Source organism: Otolemur garnettii, unplaced genomic scaffold (genome assembly GCF_000181295.1).
Source record: "Otolemur garnettii isolate 467f Iridium unplaced genomic scaffold, OtoGar3 scaffold00017, whole genome shotgun sequence".
In the NCBI taxonomy this organism is placed as follows: domain Eukaryota; kingdom Metazoa; phylum Chordata; class Mammalia; order Primates; family Galagidae; genus Otolemur; species Otolemur garnettii.
Window position 1 is genome coordinate 20824960 of NW_003852412.1, and position 26434 is coordinate 20851393.

At 33.1% G+C, this 26434-nt stretch overlaps 1 protein-coding gene across 1 annotated transcript in view; it reads left to right on the forward strand.

Annotated features, from left to right (window-relative positions):
- RASA1 (RAS p21 protein activator 1) overlaps positions 1 to 26434 on the forward strand; it is a 95206-nt gene that overhangs the window by 42421 nt on the left and 26351 nt on the right. Inside the window, exons 2-9 of the mRNA XM_003785964.3 lie at positions 1942 to 2094; positions 3371 to 3506; positions 4087 to 4157; positions 10063 to 10180; positions 14453 to 14484; positions 17222 to 17274; positions 19612 to 19762; positions 23854 to 23932. Of these exons, the coding sequence (XP_003786012.1) occupies positions 1942 to 2094; positions 3371 to 3506; positions 4087 to 4157; positions 10063 to 10180; positions 14453 to 14484; positions 17222 to 17274; positions 19612 to 19762; positions 23854 to 23932 (793 nt within the window). The remainder of the gene's footprint in view (positions 1 to 1941; positions 2095 to 3370; positions 3507 to 4086; positions 4158 to 10062; positions 10181 to 14452; positions 14485 to 17221; positions 17275 to 19611; positions 19763 to 23853; positions 23933 to 26434) is intronic.

Below are 26434 nucleotides of genomic sequence, written 5' to 3' on the forward strand. Positions count from 1 at the left end.
CTACTGAGTAAGACTCTGTCTCTCCCCACCCCCCAAAAAATAAATTAATTACTTAAATAAGTAAGTAAATAAATAAAAAAGAATTGATTTGATGTGCTTTATGTGTTTGAAGCTTATGAACTTTTGACATCAAGGGAATTACTGATACTCTGAAAATAAAGTTTGTATTGATTAATATCTGCCTTGAAATGATTACCCATTATAATGTTCAGTATTACAGAAAGTGGATAGATATAAAAACTAAAAACAATGAAGACCTTAAATCATAAAATAGTGATTGTGTAATGCTTTCTGCACCTCTGTATGTCATCTTATTCTGAGTTCACAAGATAAGTACAATGGAATCTTTTTAATCTTGACATTTTGCCTAAAACACTACAGAGATTTAACAAATATTAAGTATTGAAAAGTAGACATTTTCTTAAAATTGCCTTAATTGTGTCTTCGTTCTGTTCCATGGGATAGTTCATTGCTTTAGGTAATAATGAATCTACCAGTTTTGTATCCTAAGGGTGTTCCATATATTGTCACAACTAACAAACTTTTAGTCTGAAATTTCAAAATTTTATTCTCATATGTCATTAAATTTTAGCTCTTCAATGAATTTTCAGTGGCTTCTGGTCTAAACTTTTTCCTTTCAAAAATAAAACAAAAACAAAACACCTTGAACTGAGGTTAGGATTTAAAAACAAAAACAAAACACCTTGAACTGAGGTTAGGATTTCAGAGGAATGCAGCATTGATTATTCTTTCCCTTCCTCTAATACTGACAGTACATAATTATGTTTTCCCTATTAAGTTATAATAGAATTCTATGAATACGTTTTTCATTATTTTAGACTTATACACAGAACTCTAGGCTTGTTTTAGAAGAAAACTAAAAGTATTTCTTATTGTGAAGTTTTTGTTTTCAAATAAAATACAAAGAACAAAAAGCTTCATTATAGCAGGCTTACAAAAATAATCACAGTAGTATAATAGCTTTATTTAACATATAATACATAACTAAATATATCAGTGTTTATTGAATGAATGTTTATTGTTTTCCTCTGCGTTTCAAATTTGACTGTTAAGTTTCTAAGGATAAGTTTTGATAAAAGTATCCAAAATGTTAAAGTATTTCATGACAATTACTTTGTAGATTTGGTACCATGCCCATATGATACTTCTAGTCTCCTTCTAAGTATGCATCTGTTGATATCCATTTGTAAGGCTTTATAGGCATAGATTGGTAGCGTGGATGATGCTAGAGTTACAGCTAGTTATTTAAATAGATTGTCTGATAGTACATACATATACTATAATTAAATTGAGAGCCAGAAAGTAAAGGGACAAAGGTGCTATTTATTCCTCACTTGTTAAGTAACTTTGGAAAGTTAAATTCAAATCTGTGGTCATGGGATCATCATCTTAGAACCAAAGGGAATAATCAGCTTCATGTTGAAACAAGAAAGTAGAATAAGAGCCTTTAAATGTTATTATTCTGTTTTTCTTTTCCAGAAGGACATAAACTCTAAAATGGAATAAAGGTTTTATTTTTTCATAGGTTCCATGTGCCCTTGTTATGTCAAGTTTTGGTTCCTTAATATATATAGGAAGGTCTTAAATTAATTATCCATTAACATTTGTCCATCTTACTGTTATTTTTGTAAGTAAAGATTTGATTACATTAAGTGTTTGCATTTTGAGCAGGTGTACGATCTGGGAGGTAGGGAGATGGGTAAAAATGGAAGAGATTTATGTGGGAGATGATTGGGCCGAGTTTATAGAATAAATGATTTTAAGAGACATATTAAAAAGAAGCAAAATTGGAATAACTGGTTCACAGTTTAAATGTTTAAGTTATATGTAGGGATTTAAAACCTCTTTTATGTTTTTCAACTACCAGCAGTAATTTTATGGTTGCTGTTTGTTCTAATCTTTTATATTTTTTCCTCCTAGGTGGTATCACGGAAAACTTGATAGAACTATAGCAGAAGAACGCCTCAGGCAGGCAGGGAAGTCTGGCAGTTACCTCATAAGAGAGAGTGATCGGAGGCCAGGGTCCTTTGTACTTTCATTTCTTAGCCAGACAAATGTTGTCAACCATTTTAGGTAAGCCTTCATTCTTATTGTGAGGCCACGCTGTAGAGCTATTTTGATATAGTATTCATCAATATACTTGTCTAAATGGTGGAGAAAGAAATTTGTATCAATAAATATTTCATCATTGAATTAGAGTAGATGCTGTTGAATGTTGACATTTTTTGCTTGAAAACAATATTATTGGGCATTACATGCTAACATTCATGTGTTTATCACTTTTAAAATATAAAGAATTACAAATAAACTTTGAGTGGTAATGTTGAAACAAAGGAAATATCTACTTATAGACTACAGAGTAACAGAAAATATAAGAAACACTTTAAAAATTAAGGTTTGTGCCCTTTAATTCATTTTAGCCTCACTATCCTGAAACTCTTGCAGACATTTACTTTAATGAAATAGTCATGTAGATTTTTAGGCACAGATAATGAAAACTTGTATATATAAATATATTTAAATCTATTACTGTATCCTGTTTCATTTTTATGAGAGAAACTGAAAAAATACCTAGTATGTATAATGTTAATTGGTAAAATGTTGGTGTACCCTTGATTTTTAGATTTAAAAATAAGCTTTGGGAGTATTGTCACACTACATGTAATCTGTAAAATTATTACTAATTTTTGTGTAAATATTCCTGGAGATCTGTGAGCTGCTTTTAAAAGCCAGAGAAAACTTATTAAAATTGCTAATTCAGCCTTAAATATAAAAAGTGATGGGGAGGTATCAGAAGGTGAATTTTCAAATGTTTGATTTAATTATATAATTGAGACTTACAAGCCCTATTTGTTTTTCATATCAAATGCATATATATTTAAAAGAAATAACCCTGAAAAATTGGCTTATAATGAAGATACGAATAACTGGTATTTTAATACAGGGTAATAATTCAAAGAAAAATTATGGAATTTATGGGTTTATGATGTCTTTATGAAATTTGGTTTTAAGAATTGGCCAACGAGCCAGGTGGGGTGGCTCACGCCTAAATCCTAGCATCTGAGAGGCTAAGGTGGGAGATACCCTGAGCTTAGGAGTTCGAGGCCAGCTTGAGCAAAAGCAAGACCCCTGTTTCTCATAAAAATAGAGAAATGAAACTGGGTGTGGTAGCAGGTGCCTGTAGTCCCAGCTACTCCAGAGGCTAAGGCAAGAGGATGCCTTAACTCCAGGAGTTTGAGGTTACTGTGAGCTAAGCTAATGTCCTGGGTAGAGTTCCATGGCATTGTCTGGAAAAAAAAAAATTGGTAAATTTTGTTATACTGTTTTTTTTTCCCCCCTGTTCAAATAGGATTATTGCTATGTGTGGAGATTACTACATTGGTGGAAGACGTTTTTCTTCATTATCAGACCTAATAGGTTATTACAGTCATGTTTCTTGTTTGCTTAAAGGAGAAAAATTACTTTATCCAGTTGCACCACCAGAGGCAAGTAAAACCTAAATAAAATATTTTTCAAAACTTTATTATTTCACTTTAATAATGGTTTTAGCTTTTGTTCAGTTTCTTATGATGCTTATTATAATTTGAGAAATAGTATATTAAATTTTAATTCTGCTTAAGCTGTCAGTTAAAACTGACTTTTTTAATAAATAAGAAAAGCTTTCTTGTAATTTTGTATTTAAGTAACTAGACTTCTAAATACTTTTCCGTGTATGAGAAGTAATTATTGATTGCATAGTACTAATCCTGAACTTGCTAGAAGATTTTGAAATGCTTCTGTATCACTAAAGAAAGGTTAACTTATATGTTTCATATAGTTTATTTAAAATTAAATGATCAATTCATGTTTCCTGATTAAAAACATGTTGGTTGTATATTTTAAAAAGATTTTTTAAAAAAAACCAACAAATACAAGAAAAATAAAATATTTCCAGGCTTTAGATGTTTAGAGTTGTAGTAAATATTAATTCGAATAATTGTGTGGAGTTTATAATGTGGATTTTTATTGGCTTTAACTTTGAGACAAAAAGACTTTATTTTTAAGTCATTTTTTAATGATTTCTAGCCAGTAGAAGATAGAAGGCGTGTACGAGCCATCTTGCCTTACACAAAAGTACCAGAGACTGATGAAATCAGGTATTTTGTAGTATGTTTTCATACATAAGCATTTGAAAGAACTAAACTCTGAAGATTTATTGCTCTTAGACTAGGAAGGTTTTAAAATTTGAAGAAATAACACACAGCCTTTAATATTGGGCCTATTGTTGCTGTACTCCGGGGTTGGTTTAATCTGTCCAGACTGAATTTGGATCAGGGTGGCCACAGTGAAGATAAAAAGAGAAATAACAAAACTGTGATTATACTGTTTCTAACAAAGTAAGGAGCATTTTCTTAGAATATGTACCCTAGAGGGGCACCTGTGGCTCAAAGGAGTAGGGCGCTGGACTCATATACCAGAGGTCGTGGGTTCAAACCCAACCCAGCCAAAGACTGCAAAAAAAAAAAAAAAGAAAAGAAAAGAAAAGAACCTAGATCCTATTCAAATTTTTATTTCCACATTTATGCCCTAGCTATAAATGATCTCACATGATTACTTTACATCATGAGTGAATAATTATAACCCTTAAGAATGTTACAGAACTATAGAACATGATAGTTTTTTATTATTTATATAAAATGTGATTTATTTAATAATTTGATAGTCAAATCAATAGTCAGTGTCTTTCTGTAAGCTATTTAACATTGTAGTAGAAACTTTATTTCTCATTAGAAAACCATTGAGGTTACTTCTGAATAATTAGAGATTCTAAATAGTTTTTGACTGAAATGATAGTAGCATTTAAAATGTAGTAAAAACTTTTCTGTGGTAGTAAAACTTTCTAGAAATCTGTTAGTAAAAAACAAAGATTAATTATTCTCTAGTAGATTTAAAAACCCTCCACAGAGATTCAGGTATCTGAGTGTCAGAATAGAAATCCCATTTTTATATTCTCAAAATAATGAATCCTTATTTAAATTCTTATTGACATGCTTTTACGTATGATCTAAGATAGAAAGACCCCTGTATATATATGTTTAAAGAAAAAGAGTGATGAACTATAAATTCAGGCATTTTAAATAATTTGTAAATTTTCAGTACAGCAATTCTCAAAGTATGTTCCTTTGAGAACACAGGGTTCTCCAGAGAAGATCTAGTATAAGAAATTGGTTCATACAATTACGGAGGCTGGCAATTCTCACTGTCTGCTATCTATAAGGTGAAGGCCCAGGAAAGCCATCATATTTCAGTCCAAGTTTAAGTGCAAATCAGGGGAACCAGTGGTGTAAATCTTAGCCTGGAGGCAGGAAAAAAAATGAGATGTCCCAATTCAACCAGTGAGGCAGATAAAAGGGGTGAATTCCTTCTCTTTCTACCTTTTGTTCTATTTAGACCTTCAATAAATTAGATGATGCCCACCTGTACTGGAGGTGATAACAGAGATTGTCTTTTTTGGTTGTTTGTTTTCTTTTTAAGACACAGTGTTTTGCCAGGCCCAGTGGCTCATGAGCCTGTAATCCTCGCACTCTGGGGGGCTGAGGCAGGTAGATTCCCTGAGCTGGAGCAAGAGCGAGATCCTGTTTCTAAAAATAGCTGGGCATTTAGCTTGCCTCTGCCTTCTTCCCCTACTGCCCCATGCCTCGGAGAAGCTGGGGCTATAAGTTTGAGCCACCATGCCCTTCTGGCAGGATACTGTTCTCTAATGCAAATGCTAATCTCACTAAATCAGTATCATCCAGAAACACACCCACGGATCAACCCAGAAATGATGTTTAATCTGGGCACTCTTGTCCACGCAGTCAAGTTCAATACACAAAATTAACCCTCACAATCCCTAAAATGGAAATTATTTTCATATACTAAGGCATAATCTGCCCCTTTTACTGTGACTTTTATACTGATGATGTAAAAGCAATGGATAATTGTACAACTGCTGAAGCCTTAGAAATCAAGGCAGTGGTGGCACTGAAATATAAAGTAATCATCATTGCCATATACTCGAGTTAATCAGAACCAGTTTCACTTATTGATGAGAAAGTAAAAAATATTTATTTTATTAAATTTCAGCTCTTGACGACACATCTTTTTAATACTCTGAGGAAATAAGAAGTATATTTAAAACTCCTTGCTATGTACCAAAGTACCAAAGTTTACTGTTATCAGGAAATGCACTGAGTTGAGAGCTGTATTAGTTTGTTAATACACACTGTTTTTATTTGACAGGCAAACTATGGTTATTTAGACTTGAGTATTTGACATTTTTTTGAGAAGGAACAAAGTGAGACTGTTATTTCAAGGAAAATAGCTAACAGTATTTATTGCCAATGACAAAATTTGAGTTCTTGAGCAAAAATGACAATTTTAGAAACTCTATAATGGCTTTCAAGAGTCTGACAGCTTCCAAAATAATCACTTTTTTGATGAGATTGGTGATGGTATTAAAGAATGAAATGTTTTGATAATGTGTAATGTGTTAGCAATTGGAAGATACACATAGCTCAAAAAACCAATTTTTTTTTATGTGATCAATATTGTAAAGTCATACATGGGTATAAGATACATTTGAAGTACAAGGTAGACCAGTGGATGTCACTGGGATGCTTAGGGAGAAAGTTCATTGATACAGTTTTATTAATTGATGCCACCCTATAACTAACCTTCATTAAAGTACCACTGATTGAGTTTTGGGTACAATATTGTGGAATATCTATGATTATCTGAAAAAGCTATTAAAATAGTTACCCTTTCATGTTTATTTGAAGGCAGATTGTCTTCATAGACTTAAAGCAAAAAATCATATGTAACAAATTAAATGTAGAAACAGATAGGAACTTCCAGTTGTTAATTGAGCCAGACATTAAGAGGTTTGCAAAAATGTTAAACAGTGATACTCTCACTAAACTTGTAAATGTTATAATTATCTTTTCACATTCTTTAATGAGATAACATTATTTTTAAAGGGGTTAGTAAATATTGAAAGATTTTTTAAAAATTGGAATATGGGGTGGCTCCTGTAGCTCAGTGGGTAGGGCGCTGGCCTTATACACCAAGGCTTTTAAATGGTTTTTTTTTTTTTTTTTTGACCAGGGCTGGGGTTTGAACCCACCACCTCTGGCATATGGGGCCAGCACCCTACTCCTTGAGCCACAGGCACCACCCCCAAGGCTTTTAAATGTTACAGTCATTATGAAAGGAAAATAAGTTTCACAGAAATGCTCAAATAGATATAATAAATGAAAAAAGCACAATAAAGGAAAAATATACATACCCAAACTATCAGAACCATTCCTATTGCTGATCATTCTTCACACATATACCCACTCCAGGGTAGAAATCTCACACACACAAAAAAATCTCGAGCCAGAGCCTATAACTCAGTGGGTAGGGTACTGGCCATATACTGGCGAGGTCAAACCTGGCCCAGCTAAAAACAACAATGACAGCTGCAACAACAACAACAACAACAAAAAACCAGGCATTGTGGTAGACGCCTGTAGTCCCAACTACTTGGGAGGCTCAGGCAAGCCCAAGAATTTGAGGTTGCTGTAAGTTGTGATGCCACTGCACTCTACTGAGGGTGACATAGTAAGACTGTTCTCAAAAAAAAAAAAAATGAATATGGCAAACATCAGTAGATATAACACATAAAGATAAACCCATAGAGCATATTGTTTTTAAGAGCATAAAGAGGTCCAGAGAAACCCCTCCCCCAAATACAGACCTGCTGATCTAGAAAGATGAAAATTTAAATAAGAATTAGAATGTATAAGTTTAAAAAAAAGTATAAGTTTCAATTGATGATAGAAATTTGTATGAAGTTATGAGGCTTTAAAAAATTTGTATGCATTTGTGAATTTTTTAAATGTAAAAGCATTTGAAAATGAGTAAGATTTAATGAAGTACATTAACCTTTTGGGGGGAAGTGCAAAATAATACAGACTGAATTTTATGGTATAAATAATAAGCCTTAATAATATAAGCATTTTAAAATAATTTTTTGTTTCACACTAAAAAAGTTGGCATAGCAACAATGACAACTTGAAATTTTAAAAATTTCTTATGACTCCTTTCTTTTTTAACATTTTAATTGTTTGTTTATTTAAGACAGAGTCTCTCTCTCTCTCTCTCTCTCTTTTTTTTTTTTTTTTTGCAGTTTTTGGCCAGCCTGGGTTTGAACCCTCCACTCCAGCATCTGAGGCCGGAGCCCTACTCCTTTGAGTGACAGGCGCTGCCCAATGGTCTCATTTTGTTAGCCTGGGTAGAGAGCTGTAGCATCACAGCTCACAGCAACCTCAAACTCTTGGGTTTCAGTGATTCTTTTGCCTCAGCCTCCCAAGTAACTGGGACTAGAGGCACCTGCCATAACTCTGGCTATTTCTAGAGATGAGTTCTCACTCTGGTTCAGGCTGGTCTCGAACTTGTAAGATCAGGCAGTCCACCCACCTCTGCCTCCCAGAGTGCTAGGATTACAAGCATGAGCAACTGTGCCCAGCCTTATGACTCCTTTTGACCAAGAAATGAACTTTGCCATTTTTCTTTTAGTTCATGTCCCTGTGACCTACTTCTCACACACTTATTTTCTTTATTGTGTTAATGCAGTTGGTTCTAGAAAGGAATAATTTATTTAAGTTATAATGTCTACCATTCATCTAGTGAAGTGCTGGTTATCATTAAGGGTTGTAGAATCAAGATAGAATGCAGTATTCTGTGATTATTCAAATACAGTGTAAAATGTTGTGTATAAGTTTCATTTTGTGAAACTTGTCCAAGAAATTTGAGTTTAGAGAAGACAGAACTTTTAAGGATATAAAAGAATGTCTTATTCTTATTTAATAGACCTTTGGTTTGGGTCCAAAAGACAAATTGCTAAAAAAAAAAATGACAGATATGGTTCTGGATATAGAGTCAGTGGTAGTATCTTGAAACCTTAAGTATTCAGAAGCATTCTTTTGAGCCTGAAAGGAAAAATTCAGGGAATTTTTGATAGTTTTATTTTGATGACATACATCAATTTTTAATCCCTTGATTATGTGGAGGTTGAAAACATCTAGGTTCTCATGAAAGGAAAGTTGTGTATGGGACCCCCTCCTAACTAATAACACAAAGGATAACATGCATCCTTTTTAATAATATATCTCTTGGTACCACTTTCAGAGAAAGAATGCCACTCATTGGATGGTGGGTGTCTTTTTAAATAAGAAAAATGTTAATTGACATCATCTACATGATAAAGCTAATTGTGTTTATCTACAATAAACTTTTTAGAGTATTTTATTGGATATATCCTCTGTGATAAACAAGGGGGGCGTGTGTGTGTGTGTGTGTGTGTGTGTATGCATTTAATAAATTTTCTAAGATATACTTCATACTGAATTTTTATTGATATATAAATATACATATTTATGGGGCACATGTAATATTTTGATTCAGGCAGATAATGTGTAGTCTAGTCCCATGATTTAAAGGGCGAAATCTATTTCTTATTTCACTGGCCTTAAAGGGAAGGAAAACAACCACCAATGAAATTATGAGGTATAATTTTCCTTACTCATGTATTAAATTTCTGTGTTTGACTCCACTTATAAAAAAATACATAAACTTTTTCTGAAGTAACTCTACATGTAAAATGTGTTAATTATATTTATTTTGTGTTTTAAGCGTAATAATATTAAAACTTACATTTTTCAATTTAATTTTCTTGGAGTTCTACCCAAAAGCCTGCAATGCACATATAATTAACTACTGTTTATAGAAATTTTAATTCAAATGTAGCAATAATTCATGATATAGATAGTTTAGGTGCCCATGAGGAAATTAAGATGCAGATTATTAGGTATCTTCAGAGTTTTCCACCTAGATAATGCCAGAAACAGGACAGATATTTAGGGTATTTGACTCTAACCTTTTGCAATATCAAACCATCTCTGTGCTGTAGTGTATGAATGTTTAAATTTCCATGTTTAAAATTTGTAATTTTAATAACTTTATGATTGCTATTTTCAGTTTCTTAAAAGGAGATATGTTCATTGTTCATAATGAATTAGATGATGGATGGATTTGGGTTACAAATCTAAGAACAGATGAACAAGGCCTAATTGTTGATGACCTGGTAGAAGAGGTGGTAAGTTTTGTTTTTTTCTTTTTAATTCCAGATTCTAAATATTTTATAAGATTTAGAATTTGTCCATAATCAGGTTAAGTGGACATGAATACATTTCTATTATGAAAGACCTTAATTCAAAAGTATAAGTAATTTTTCATTAAAATCTTTTTACTTTTACAATAGTAAATGCTATTTATTTGTAGAGAATTTAATCAAGCTAGCATGTACATAGATACCAATTTTCAGAAAGCTTTCATGAGTTTCTGTGAATTAAAAATGCATTAACATACTAACATCTTTTAAGTAAGAAAAAACTATTAACATTTGGGCTTATTTTTATTCCTTTTTTGCTCTCTTGTTCTTCCTCATAAATGAAGTTGTATCACCCTGATCATGGTTCACATGTTCACTTTCAGATCCTTATCTTCCAAACACGCGTAGAGTTTTCCAGGAACTTTGGAAAAATTTACTTATTACACATGTATGATTACATTATTCTACATTTTGAATATTCCCATTATTTTTTTTGTTGTCACAAAATATTTGTCATCTTACCACAGTATAAATTACTGGATATGTGGAGTTTTAGAAAATAGGGCAGCAGTTTCAAGCAGCGTTTGTACTTTAGAGATAGGTCTTGTAATATATCCAACATTATATTAAAATTTGAGGTTTCTCTTTCCCTTTGGATTTGTCCAGTGGGATGGAATTTCCATTGATTTTTTTTTTAACAACTGTCAAAGTTACTCTTTTCAAATTATGCCACAGACATGATAATACCATGTATGGTGAAATGTGTGCTCTGATTGTTGCTCCAGGAAGATAGCAGTGCGAGATACACTTCTTTGCTCTTAATTCTCTTGTCTGCCTGTTTTGGCACCTAGATCTTGATGTATAGAAGTTAAACACACTGAGGAAAGGTGAAGGATTTGAGGAAATGGTATGATATACTTCACACTCACGTCACATAGTTAGTTAGAATAGTTGGAATTAGAACTCATAATTCCCAGATTAGTATTCCAATAGTAGGACAGAGTGTTATTCCATGTGGGCAAGAAGTATTCAGACTGAGGTATTCACTGTCTTGGCTTTCCTATAAAATTTGTTAGACTTTTATGTTGGATTTCTCTCTTTCTGCTATATAACTCCCTTCCTTATCCTGATTATTTAAAGAAATTGCAGTATAGTTGAATTTTTCTTGAGCTCTTGGAATTCTGGATCAAATTTAGAAAGAACAAATTAACAACTCAGTATGAGTGAACAATGTGATGTGGCTGCTAAAAATGAATATATTCATACGTTGTAACAATTACAAGTTAGAATTATAAACAGCTTTCACTCCAACATTTAGAATAATGTTTCACAATGGGCTTTTATTGTAAGATAATGAATTCCTTGTAAATTGAAAAATCGTTTGGGGCCAGGCGTGGTGGCTCACACCTGGGAGGCCAAGATAATACTAGCACTCTGGGAGGCCAAGGTAGGTGATTGCTTGAGCTCAGGAATTTGAGACCAGCCTGAGCCAGAGTGAGACCCTGTCTCTAAAAATAGCCAGGCATTGTGGCGGGTACCTGTGGCACCTGTAGTCCCAGCTACTCAGGGAAGCTGAGGCCAGAGGATTGCGTGAGCCTGTGAGCTATGACACCATGGTACTCTTAACAAGGTTGACAAAGTGAGACTCTGTCAAAAAGGAAAAAAAAGAGAAAAGAAAAACCATTTGGTGAACCCACCAGCCTAGGTGCATGTTCAGATTCTGAAGATGGTCCAGGCATTCAATTAGTGGTTGGATTTAAGGAATTTCCTCCTTTAAAATTCTAATTACTGTTTTCTGAGTACCCCTGGACTTTGGTGTACTGACTCTAGAATGTATGCTCTCTGAAGGTAGGGATTCTGTCTCTGATTCAATGATGTATTCTCACTGCCTGAATAGTATCTTGCATTAGTTGACATTCAGTAGATGTTGAGCTCATGAATGGCTCTAAGCCATTCACTGTTCCTTGACACTCCTGTCCTGATAGACTGCCTTGTAAAATATGGTTCATCTTTATCAGTTCAGTTCATATGTCACCCCTTCTTTCATAGAGATTTTATTGCCTTTCTAAATTCTCTTAGGGCAAATTGTTTCCTCCTGTTTCCATAATACCTTTTTTTTTTTTTTTTTTTTTGAGATAGGGTCTCACCATGTCACCTTTGGTAGAGTGCTGTGGCATCACAGCTCACATCAACCTCAAATTCTTGGGCTTAAGTGACTTTCTTGCCTCAGCCTCCTGAGTAATTGGGACTATAGGCACCTGCCACAGTGCCCGGCTATTTTTTTTGTTGCAGATGTCATTGTTGTTTAGCTGGCCTGGGCTGGGCTCCAACCTGCCAGCCTAGGTACATGTGGCTGACACCGTAACCACTGTGCTACGGGCACCAAGCCTAATGCTATTCATTTTTTTTTTTTTAGATTCCTAACATACTTTTATTTTTTTCCTCTTAATTTTTTTTTATTAAATAGTAACATTAGTGCATTTATGGGGTACAATGTGCTGGTTTGATATACAGTTTCCTAACATACTTTTAGTATTGTCTTCTTTTTTTTTTTTTTATTCTTACATTAATACAAACATGGGGTACAGTGTAGTGTTTTCATATACATTTTGAAATACTTTCATCAAGCTGGTTCACATAAATTTCATGTCATTTGCATAGTCATTGTGTCAAAACATTTACATTCTAGTTCTAGAAAAGATCATTTGTACCCTTGTTAGACAGAAATATAGGTGATCTTTCCAGTTACCCTCCCACCACCCAGCCACCCTTCTCCCCTCCCCTTCCCCACCCCCTCCCATATTCTTGGGCTAGAATTAAGTTGTTTCTTTCATTTGAGAAGTATATATTAGTTTCATAGAAGGGCTGTGTACATTGGATACTTTTTCTTCCATTCCTGTGACACTTTGCTATGCTATTCATTTTTATAGTTTATCAGCATATTGCCTAAGAAATAGGAATTCAGTGAGGTTTGTTTTTAGCCTTATTAGGTATTTAATGAGTGAGGACCAAATTGAGGTAAGTAAATTCATGTACAGTTATACCATGTGTCTACTTGTTCTGTCACTCTTTATTCACTGAAAACTCAATGCCAGGTACTGTGCTAGGTGGTAGTACTACACTTCACCAGATACTCAATAAAAACTTCCTGTCCAGCCTTGTGCTGGTGCTTGTGCTTGTAGTGGGTGTTAAAGAATGGCAAAGACCTCAAGATGCTTATAACCACTATAATGGAGTGAATAATAGTAGTGTATCTTAAAACTAGGAATTTAGAATTCAGTGAAGTTCAGAAGATGATAAAGGGAGGAAGTCTTTTTTGTATTCAAAATAACAGTTCATATTCACTTTTTACGGGCTCACTTGAAGAGGCAGCATTTGAGAGAGATCTTTCCTAGATGGTTTAAGTTTTATCTAACCTGTAGGAAGTATTCTGTGGAAAGGATATTCTAAGAACAACAACAACAACAAAAAATCCAAGCTACAGTGGTGGGAGACTGGCAAATAGATAGTTAAGTGTGACCATAGTATAAGTACCTAAAGAGAATTCTTAGTGTGAAATAGGAAATGTGGACTTGATTGTTATGATAAGGAGTCTGGTTGCAGACTGATCTGTTTGTAGACAGGTGTTGAAGGTTTGATTTTAAAATTTTGTTTTGTATAGTTTGGTTTTTCTTAATGCAGGGCAGAGCTGTGGTTGAAACTGATGAATCCAGATTGGAGTGGTGGGGTGGGAAAAAGAAGTAATTATACTATGGACTACTGAAATAGTTCAGCAAAGGGGGTGGGGTCCTCTGTTAAAGTAATGGCAGCAAAGAGGGAAGAATAGAGAGGGAAAGATAGTTTTTTTTTTTTGGAGACAGAGTCTCACTTTGTCACCTCTGGTGACACCACAGCTCACAGCCACCTCAGATTTTTGCACTCAAGTGATTTTCTTGTCTCAGCCTCCTGAGTAGCTGGGACTATAGGTGCCCACCACAATACCTGGCTGTTTTTTAGAGAAAGGGTCTCACTCTGCCTCAGGCTAGTCTTGAACTCCTCCTGAGCTTAGGCAATCCGCCTGCCTTGGCCTGGCCAGAGTGCTAGAATTGCAGGGCGTGAGCCACCGCGCCCAGCCTCGAAAAGACAGTTCTTGAACAGAAGCAACTTTTTTAATATACATGTATGTGGAGATATGTTTGAAGATACAATTTTTATGAGTTTTAATAAAAATAGATTACTAGTCCATTATATAATACTTTCTTAATATCTTCTCTTTAGGGCCGGGAAGAAGATCCACATGAAGGAAAAATGTGAGTATGTGTAATTATTGAAAGAAAAAAAACTGTAAACTTTTTAATTGGAAAATTTTGACCTAAAAATAATTTAAAGAGATTTTGGACTGACTTAATTTTTTTTTTAAATTTGACTCAGGAAAGTGATGTCTCAATATTTTCTTAAGGGTCTAGTGATAAAGTTTTATTTTTAGAAGAAAGGTAGCCCATACCTGTATATAATTCTTGGATCATCAAATTAAAGACTAACAGTAAATATTACATTCACAACATTATGGATGTCACAGTTCCTCACATTTCTATGTTTTCTGATTGATTACTCATAGTATTCGTTGTTTTTTTTTTTTTTCTTTGCTAATTGTGCTTTGTAAGTATTTCTTTTTTTGTAGCAACCTCTATAAACTTTATGGTTCAGATTGCTTTTAGGCGGGGCAGTCAGAGAAGTACCCCAGGGTGTTCTTTACCATTTTAATGAGATTCTATAATCTTTCAGACTGATTTTATATATATGTTTTCTTTTTAAGATCTTAAGCATTAATCCAGTTCTATCGTACATTTTTTTTAACTTATTTATTTATTTTTTTGTTTTGCAACTTTTTTGGCCAGGACTGGGACTTCTGAACCCACCCCCTCCTGTACATGGGACCAGTGCTCTACTCTGAGCCATAGGCGTGGCCCCACATTATTTTAATAGACTTTAAAGTGAATACTCCCTTTGCAGTCACCTTAGTTCCCCACCCTTCCTTAAGTCAAAAATGTATTGCCTGAGGTTATTTTTCTTATTGTTTCATGGATCTACAATATAGACTCCGTTACTGAGACTGTATCTTGGTGACTGTATCAGTTTGAAATCTCCCCCCCACCCCCCCAATGATATTAGGAGTTACAGATTTTAATTAGTGCTTGGAGGAGTCAGGTAACATAAGCAAGTGAATATATTACTATTTTTCTCTAAACACAATAATTTTTCTTTTACTTTTTTTTCTTCTTTGGTAGAGGTCAAGTTACACAGAACTAGTTCCCTATTGTTAAATATCAACCCCGTAAGCGTGGTGATAAATGGCAGCTGACATTCACTCTTGGAGTCAGGGAAGACAGTGGGAAGTAGAAAATCAGAAGGTGTCTGCCTGTTGTAAGGTGATCTATCTGCCTAGTTGATGTGTACAAGAACGAGTTTAGTGTTGAGAACTTCCTGATACTTAAGAGAAACTATAAATGCAGATTTTTACTCCTATTTTAAATAAAACATAGTTTCTTTAAATTAAAAAAAAAGGTCAAATGCCAGTAAATATTTAAAGCTATAACCCACTTCCACTGAAAAATGTTTTGTTACTAATACCATTGTAACTCTTCCATTTTCTTAACTTTTTATATATATAATCTGTTACTCATTTGGTATTTAGGATGAATTAAATTAGTATTGTTGGTTAATTTTATGTGTGCATCGGCTCCCTTTAATTCCTAAAGCAGGGGCTGTGGCTCTCTAAATTCTTTAACGTGTCCTTAGTAATATCCATAAGTGCCCTTTGAGATGAAGTAGAGGGTGTAACTTTAGCTGAATTTCTTTCTTGCTCATTCTTTCCATGGTGTAGGTACCAAGTCCTAATGATTTTAATCTCTTAAAATATTTCTCAAATGTGTGCCCTCTTCTCAGTCTTAAATAACCATATTTTAGTTCAGGTCTTTGTAACACTGGATTTTAGAGCACTTGTATGTTTTAGTCTTGCAATATGTTTATTTTCCAACTTATTCTTTAATCCATTGTTAAAAATAATTGTAGACTCCAAGAAGATACAGAAAAGTGGTAGAGAGGTGATAATGGGATTTTAGTTGGCATTAAAATGTATTAATCAGCAAGATAGATAATAGGAGATTTTAAATGTAATTAAAAGATTTTAAATACTTTAATGACTAGTAAATAATTTTTAAAGTAGATTTGTCATTTCATTTGAAGATAACATTTAAAGACTCTAATTATTATATGTTATGTATCTTGACTGTAGTGACATAATACTTCCTAAGGGCTTAACTTAGGAATATAGAATATAAAATACTTTATCACCCAAGTTCGATAGGCTCCTCTACCTCAAGCAGAATTAGGAACACTATACCCTTCTTTTCTTTCAGTTCTTGATGTTAGTATCTGCTTGCTTCATCTTCCCATCTTATGCATCAACATTTTGATTTTATTTGAAGACAGAATTTATCACATGCTATAGGAAAATTCACTTTGAGAGAAATATAAGAAAAATTGATTCATTGATTTTTTTTTCTGGGCAGTACTGGAGTAGGCTCTACTACCTGTATTTCTCCATCACTCCAAAAGAAAAAAGATACACGCTTACTACATGCATATATCACCTTGTCATTATCATGATATACTCTTTGATATTTTTATAGGGGTAATTAATAAAGAAATTATAGTTTGGGGCAGTACCTGTGGCTCAAAGGAGTAGGGTACTGGCCCCATATGCTAGAGGTGGTGGGTTCAAACCCAGCCCTGGCCAAAAACTGAAAAAAAAAAAAAAGAAAAGAAATTGTAGTTTGTATTTGGTTGTTTCTAATTTTCTTTTAATATTTTGTTGAAATTAACTGTTGTATGCCCACAAAATGTAGTAACATGACAGTTTGATCAACTGCATTGCATTTATTTCGTTAGGTCATTTTGAATTAAAGTTATGCTGGTTTTTTAGTTTTGGTCGTATGATAACAGCAAGAAGGACTTTCAGTTTATATAATTTGTTCTCTTTTTAAGATGGTTCCATGGGAAGATTTCCAAACAAGAAGCTTATAATTTACTTATGACAGGTACTTGTATATTCGCTTGTCTTTTCTAATCTCTGTTTAAAAAGAATAAAAAAGTAAACTAATTGTTTATCATATATTTTGTGTTTAGTCTTCAGTCTGTCTGTGCATGTTATAATTTCTTTCCCAGCACTCAGAAGCTGGTGTTTTTTGTTTTGTTTTTAGTTTAAACATACATGTAGTATATAATTTAATAAAGTATTTTTCTTTTATATCAGGCCCCTGGTCCCTTCTTCAGAAGTAACACTAGATGCTAGTTTTTTTTCTGTATGTTTCTGAAAGTTTTTTGTGTGTTCGAATGTCCCTTCCTTATCCTTTACACATGTACACATTTATACCAGCATACTTTTTTCATGTTAGGATATATATTGGGAGATCATTTCTTTTGTGCAGATATACATTTTTATTCTTTTTAATAGCATAAGCTTTTCATTATATAAATACTAAAAATGGTCCTCTGTAAAGGGATATTTGTTGCTTTTAATTATTTTGCCGTTCCTCTACAGCAGACATACTTGTATTTATTTATCTTTGTGAACTTGTGGAATTATATAATTGAACCTTATTTGAAATGTGTAAATTTTAACATTTTTCAAAACTCTTGGTATTATATAGAAATGCAAACTAATAGTTGCCTTGTTTTATGGGTTTATTATTTAAAATAAAAACCATCCTGTCATTGTTTATTCTTACTATTTAAGGTTGAATTTAATGTTAACTGCCAAATATTCCTTCAGTAAATCACATCTTCTAAAGATTTGAGACAAGTTTAAACTGTCATATGTAATTTAGAAGTTTTATTTATTTAAAAATGATCCTTGTTTGGTACTTTATGTGTTTGGTAAAATAGATTCTCATGGTGAATAAGCTATTGATTATTAAAGATATGATCTTAATTATTGTTTTAAGCCATAAGACATTGCATTTTAAATTGATGCTTTGCACTTACAAAGATTTGAAGAGGTTTTTGAAGTGCTTAATTTTATCATGAGGATGTAGGTTTTAAGTGGGTTCAAAAATAAAAAAGAATTTGATAATTCTATATGGTGGTAATAGAGAATAAATGCTAAACCAGAGTGACATTCTATCAGCTTTCAAAGTGGGACCCAAATAAAACTGTAGTGAATTTGTTGTTGAATTTTGGATATAAGTTTCTTTTTTGGAACTTGTGCCCACCAGCCAGGTAGTTGAGCCACTCACTCTTGTCTTAGGCATGATTTCCTTACATTAGTTTGTGTTTTCCTTGGGTCCTGTGCTATTTGAGAATCCGGCAGGATTTTTCTCTCCTTAAAGGTACACTAAGCAACTTGCATGAAATTTCTATCTTAATTTTCTGGAAGAAATACACAGACTATCCCGGATTCTTTTCACCAAGATTTGTTGTATTGACTTACACATAGAAACATTTTTATTTCAGCCTATAAATTATATATTTTCTGCAACTTTCTTGTTTACTTTTTACTTTTTTTTTGTATTAAGCCTTAGAAGTTTAAGGAGGTTTATTTTTCATTTCTTTGTATTGAATGTGAAATTACTCAATATTAAAAGCCTTGGGTTAGACAATTAGAACTGTTAGTAATTTATACAAAAATTACATCAATGTTTTAAAAATGTGTTCATTCTGCTTTCCTAAAAACAGTCGGGTCCTGATCTTTTCTATGTCATTATGACTTAAATGGAGAAAAGGCAGAGTATCTCTGTATCAGGAGTTATTTCTAATGGAAGATAGCAAAAAAACTTCTCTACAATTAATAGGAAAATACAGTAGAACCCCCATAGTTGACCACCTCCTTAAGTTGACCTAATTTTTGCAGACTGGACACGTACCACATGTACATATCGGAACAGTAGTAGCCCTAATTCCTTATGTTGACCATCTCTGTATATTGGCCAGTTTGTTACAGTCCTGCAGTCAGATTCTACTGTAATTGGAAACACTGATAAAATACAGACTGTTCCTAAGCAAAATTTGTCTTAATTTTAGAGGCTTTTTATTGAGAGGATTTACACACAGACTGTCTGAGTTTAGCCAGTGTCCCCTAACTGTGTTTAGGTTAGACTTTCCAAGTTATAACATTATTGATCAGAATCAACTGCTGCAAAATTTCTGTTCCCTATTTGTATGTAATAAAGGTGGTAAGTCATATCAGAGGTTTTGCAGACAGCAACATGGGTGGCTGTGAATTATAAACCAGAAAATATATAAAATTGTCTTTAAGAACCAACTTGTGAAAATTTACATGTTTATGATTTTGTATGTACTCTGTAATTATACTAGTTAAACATTTTTTCTTTTTTATTTAATAATCAGGAAATAAACTAATAGCTTAATTTTTACAGTTGGCCAAGTCTGCAGTTTTCTTGTGAGGCCTTCAGATAATACTCCTGGTGATTATTCACTTTATTTTCGGACTAATGAAAATATTCAGAGATTTAAAATATGCCCAACACCAAACAATCAGTTCATGATGGGAGGCCGATATTATAACAGGTAAATCATGAGAAATTTTTGATTATCTTTTACTTTTGGCAAAACTAGTTGACATCTTTATAGTATATCAGATTCAAACATCATATAAAAAGTTCCTCACTTTTTAAAATTACAAGAGCTTTAGTATAATTTAGTAGTAGCAGTCATGTCCAAGAATTTTTTAGGCACTGTCAAACATGAATATAAATTAATAACTTATAATTTATTTTCTTCCAAAGTAATTTGTGATTTTAAAAATTATTTGTATATAAGCTATTTGCAACAAATTTGCTAAATCCGTATATTATCTGTAAGAAGAACCTTTAATCTTAGAAAAAATATATATATTCTTTCATCGGGGAGACATTGTAATAGGAAACGAAGGTTCCTAAAGAGTTACCTGAGACATACAGATGCTACCATATATATAATTGTGTTGGTCTCTAGTTGGAATTTCTTATTGATAATTATTGATTTCTACTCCTCACCTTCAAAGTAAGCTCTGCTTATCTCACAATTCAGAATGAAGTTTAGTTATTTTGTTAGGAAAATAAATTAACAGAGGAAATCATATGGTGGAATGTCAGTATTTTTTCTGTAAAAGAGAAAGTAATCTTCATTTCTGGATGTAAAGGTTTTCCCATACGTGGTTATTTGAATTGTGTTTCTTCTTTTGGTGACTGGCATAATCTTGTGCTAAAATACTGACATTTAAGCCCTCAAATATCACAGCAGCATTCTCCATCCCAAGTAGAATTTCTCTCAGTTACAGCTGGACTTTTGAGTGAATAGAGATCCAGCAGCTGGTTTTTCTGGAAAACAAACACCAACAAAACCCCCCCAAAATAAGGTCTTGTGTGTAGTTGCTTGTGAGAGTTCAGTGGACAGTAAGACAGCAGATGGAGATGTGAGTCTAGACAGTTGGATCCTTTTGCACATCTTCTGTGCCCATGTGAGCTGCTTAAGCACCTTCTACGCTACATTCCGAGTTCTAGACATCCTTAGTAAAATATAGCTAGCTGCAAAGTGAGCACTTCATGTAGGAAAATTAATTTTTTCTGGTATCTAGTTTTATAGAGATTTGGAACATACACAATTACAAATTAAAAAATCATCTTTTTAAGAGTAAGGTTTTTTAAAAGGAAAAATAATTTATATAGATTATTTATTTGGGGGAGTTATTATTATTTGGGGGAGTTTGTTTTGTTTACTAACTTAAACTTCCTTAAAATGCTTTTATCCTCCAAAGATAGCAGTGGCAACATACATAGTTCTTTGTGTGTGTTCATAAAGAACATGTTAAACAAGCAAAAAGAAATATTGTGGGCACATTTCTTTCCAAATTATTGCAGAATTGTTAGTCTATACAACATAAGGAAATACATTCTCCATTTCAGCAATAATATCAGGAACACTAGGAAGCTTCACCTCTGTGATTATCACTTAATGTTAACATCAGATACAAATGTAGCCAGTAGGATTTTTGAATAGATCTATTTAGCACAGCCATACTGTGCTCGCCAGTCTTCCCATTAACTGTACATTTAGAAACTGTTAAGATATAACTTTAATGTTCCTATATTCAAAGCTTTAAAAAAGTAGGAGAGGCACCTAACAGGAAATTTAATTTAGCAAGTATTAATTTACCATTCTCCTTTGTGAAATACACTGTACAGATCCTGTACATATACATTAAAGAAAAAGATAGAAATTCTGCATTATTAGTGCTGAGGTCTACTAGAAAGATGGTTTGCAGCCTGTGATAAATTCAGGTTTTGAATAAATAAGAATGAGAATCAGTGGAAGAGAGTTCAAGTGGTAGTGAGAAGGGAATGATTTGGGTCATACCTTGAAGGTCATTATTAACACTTATCTATGCTTTAACAGGATGGGCACATGGTTTTATGTACTAAGTGCATTACTAAAATTAGAGTACAGGACATAGTATCTCTTTCTAAGAACTCAAATTTATTTCACAAGTAAGTTTATGCTGAACATGTTTTAATTTTCCGAGATGGAAATCTGTCTGATTTCATAGGTAGAACTTTTATGGAATGTCTGGGAAATTTTGGTTTGTTGTATCTTTCTTGACTGCTTCCTTAGATATTTCTGGATAGATACCGAACAGAAAAATAATTTTAAAAAAATTCTTAAGTCTAGCGCACTAGTAAAAACCTATCTGATTGCTACACACTTTGGAATTTGCTCGTGAACAATCTGAACTATACTTCACAAGTTTCCTATTCCTTGAGCTCATGGAAAACAATTATATTGTAACACTGAGGTGCTACACAGGTTGATTGCATTTAATGTTTACTGAGCCAGAAACCTTTGATACTTACTGATTTGTATAGATTTGATGCTTTTTGCTTTAAAAGACATTGTCAATTTGGTGTTACCTAGTTACATTCAACTACTTTTCTTTTAACAGTTTTGGATTTATATGACATTACATTTTTTCTTTTTCTTTCTTTCTTTCTTTCTTTCTTTTTTTTTTTTTTTGAGACAGAGCCTCAAGCTGTCCCCCTGGGCAGAATGCTGTGGCATCACAGCTCACAGCAATCTCCAACTCCTGGGCTCAAGCGAGTCTACTGCCTCAGCCTCCCAAGTAGCTGGGACCACAGGTGCCCGCCACAACGCCTGGCTATTTTTTGGTTGCAGCCATCATTGTTGTTTGGCAGGCCCGGGCTGGATTTGAACCTGCCACCTTAGGTGTATGTGGCTGGCGCCTTAGTCGCTTGAGCCACAGGTGCCGAGCCTACATTTTTTTCTTTTAAAACTTAAAAGAAGTTCCTAGTCCTTTTTGTGATCATATCTTTTCATTTGTCTCATTTTCACCTTACCCCCGTCTCTTTGTAGTAAATGCTGCCTCTGGTAAATAAATTTAGCTCATATTTATTCATACTTTTTAAAAATTAGTTATCTTTTTGGTTTTTTTGTTTTGCTTTTTTAACACTATATTTGGTTTAAATTAACTTCATAGTAGAGGGAAGATAATTTATATTTGGATATATACACATGTATATTCTAATTTTATTAGTAGGAAGAACTATGAAGAAAATAGAGTAGTAGGTTAAACAAAATGTGTTTAGAGAAAGGTTTGCTAGGTTTAAAACTTTAGGATTTAAATATTTAGGATTTTATTAGTAGGTTACTGATTATATAGAGAAAGATCTCTTTTAAATATCAAAAGTATCCCACATCATGGTATGCTAAACTTTATGTAAAAATACATTGTTATTTTATTTATCTCAAATATAACAATTTAAAGCTTTTTTGGGGGGTGGGGGTGGGGAGACACAGTCTCTCTTGGTCACTCTGGGTAGAGTGCCGGGTGTCTCTCACAGCAACCTACAACTTTTGAGCTTAAGCGGATTCTCTTGCCTTAGCCTCCCAAGTAGCTGGGACTACAGGTGCCCGCCACAACACCTGGCTATTTTTTATTGCAGTTGTTATTGTTCTTTTTTTTTTTTTTTAGCTGGCCTGGGCTGGGTTTGAACCCACAACCCTCAGTGTATGTGGCTGGGTGCTATGGGTGCCAAGCCCAATTTAAAGCATTTTTTTAATCAAAGGTATCAATAAGTCTTCCTTCTATTGCAGTATTCCTGTGTGTGTATGTTTTTTAAGGGGGAGAGGCTTTCTTCTTTCACCTGTTCATGTGTTTTATGACCTAACTGCATCTGATATAAAAGCAGAATATGTTGATGTTTTGATAATAAGAATTCTTGGTTTATTTAAACTTTACTTCCTAACTAAATGCCATTTCTCTGTCAGTCCTTCATTCTCAATATCTCAAAAGTACTTGTTTTATAAAAAACAGAAACAAAAACCTTTGAGTATAGGTATTATTGACTTGGCTCTCTGCTTGATGTGTATAGGAAATTGTAATTTCTGATTTAGGTATTCTGATCTATGAACCTATATTGGGAACCTTATTATTTTACTAAAATGATGTGATTATTATGATCATTTACTCTATTAATGTATTTGGAATATATGCTTTAAAAATTTGATAATAGATACTTCTTGATAACAAGGTTTACATGTATTTCAAAAGATTTTGTATTTTCTGTTAAGACACATGTCAATATTAGTAATTTTTACTTTAACAGCATTGCTGACATCATAGATCACTATCGAAAAGAACAGATTGTTGAAGGGTATTATCTTAAGGAACCTGTACCAATGCAGGTCAGTGGCTTTTGTTTTTATGGGTTTGGGATGTGGAAAACTTAGCATTTTAACATTTGTTTTAGTGGTATGTTTATGGACACATTTGTATAGTTAAAAATGGATAAAATTGAAAACTATAAAAATGTTCCATTCTGCAGCTAATACTAAGTATCATCATCTGAAATAAAGATTGATAAATATAAATATATTACCAGAAAAGCACAGTTATCACTATTTTACCATTTTGGTCTATAGTGTACCCTTTTACATTTTTTATTAATATATTCTTAAGTCATTTTACTAATAATTAACAGAAGGACAAAGGGACAATCTAGCAAACAACTTTATTAGAATCTATAGTAAAATATTAATACCTAGTATAGCAAATCCAAATTCTGTTCCATATTTCCATGGTTGTAAAGGCTTACATACCTGAAATTGGCAATGTCTTTTGAATGCAACTATCTGCTTTTCTCCTTTCATGCATGGACCTGGAACATACCCAATCTTATAAATTCTACTTCTAGATTCTTTTTATTTTTAACTTCTAGATTTCTAATACATCTCTAATAAGTTCTGCTTATAATTACTCTAGTTACACTTTACCTATCAAAATGCAGTGCTGATTCCATATTTTATTAATACGTCACTACTAGGCTGTAGCTTATGATCTGTTCTCTTTTCTTACTTGTGCTTTGTCATCAAAATGTACTTTAATACTTCTATAAACTTTGATGGCTCATAATTTTGTTGGAGGGTACAATCTTTACTTCTTAAGGGTAAAATAATTTTATGTAGAAGTATAAACACCAATTAAAGTGGTGAAAACCTATGTTGTTTTTTTTTTGAGTACAATGTGCTTTCTTCATTTGTCTATTTGCAAATCATATTAGATCTCACTCAGTGATTTTTGAGTTTGAGAAATTCATTGAGTATATTATCATCTCAAAAAACATAGCCTGAAATTTTGCTTATCAAAGTCAATGTTGCCGTCTCAGTGGAGTCCAGAGTGCTATTCCTTTGCAGTTATCTTCCGATTCTTCCAATAATTCCAATAATTGTTAACTATCTTCCTCTGACAACTTTTTACTATTATAAGAAGAAAATTAAGAATTCTGAATTTTTAGCTACATTTAATGAAAGCTAAAAAAAGCAAGAAAAAGTCTTTTATATTTTTAACTGTGTTACTTGACAACACAGTTTAAAAGAAAAATAAAAGAGTGATGCAGTAGAGATGATTTATTTCACTTTTGCATCATTGTCTGTAGGGGCTGGCAAAGCTTTTCTGTAAAGGACCAGAAGTGAAGTATTTTAGGTTTTGTGGGCCCTTCTCTGTCTCAGCTACTAAACTCTTTTAGACTTTGTATTTGATAACCAAAAACAATATGTAAAAGAGTGAGCAGGCTGTGTTCAATAAAACTTCATGTACAGAAACAAGTGGCAGGCTGGATTTAATGTGCATATCACAGTTCATTGGCACTGCTGTAGGCATCTTATCCTTCTAGTCTTTTTATTATTTTAGTGTTTTTAGAATACCTAATTATTGAGTAATGATGAAATAGTTCCAAGGATGATGAAACAGAATGTTTCAAGATACACCATAAATCATGAAAATCCTGTAATATAACTTAGATTTTATAAGAGGACTGAGTGGATTCATAAAGTTTCTTAGAGGGTCTAAAAGTCATAAAATATTCATTTTTGCAAGTACTAAGAGCAGCTCATAATATTGATTCCAATTGACTCTGATAGTGAAACTGAAGATTGATTTGTCCTGGAAAGATCATAATAAACTCACTCCTTATATTCCTGAAATAATTTTTTTTTCCTAATTTGGGGAATTTTCACAATTAATGTCAGCTCTGTTATAATGTAACATGTGTATCCCTAAAAATCACAGCATTATGCAAAATCAAGCAATAAAAACTACAGGGCTTGTGGGAAAAGTAGGGTGAGGGGTATTCAAAAAACTATCAGTGACATCTTAAAATGGGTAGGAACCTACTAAAAATGTACTATAGTTTTAGACATGCTAAATGATTAAAAAATATGTAAGTATTACAATAAATGTAGTACTTTACCTTGAATAAAAGATCACAAATGTGCGTGGGGAAGTGGCTGTTAGAAGGTTAAACCATGAAACATGTGAAATGGTAGGAGGAGGATTATCTAATGTCAGACAGAGTTATTAACACCAGATGTGAATGAGTGGCATAACACCTGTGGTGAATTGAGGGCCTATTACTTATTGGAGGAGATGTCTTTTGTATGTTCCCACATTTCAGTTCCTTGGGTGTGGTTTTATGTGTTCACTTAGTGTCTTCTGCACGCATAAGTGTGTATAAGCAAACATGCATTCACTTTGTGCTCAAATTGGTTCCTAATTTAATAATTACTTGGGACATATTTATGTTTTCAAACCACCATTTGCTGTAAAATTTATATTCCTAAAAATAGATTAATTGTCCCTAAATACATAGACAGCTTATTAGTTGTTCTTGGGAAATGGTAAGCAATCTT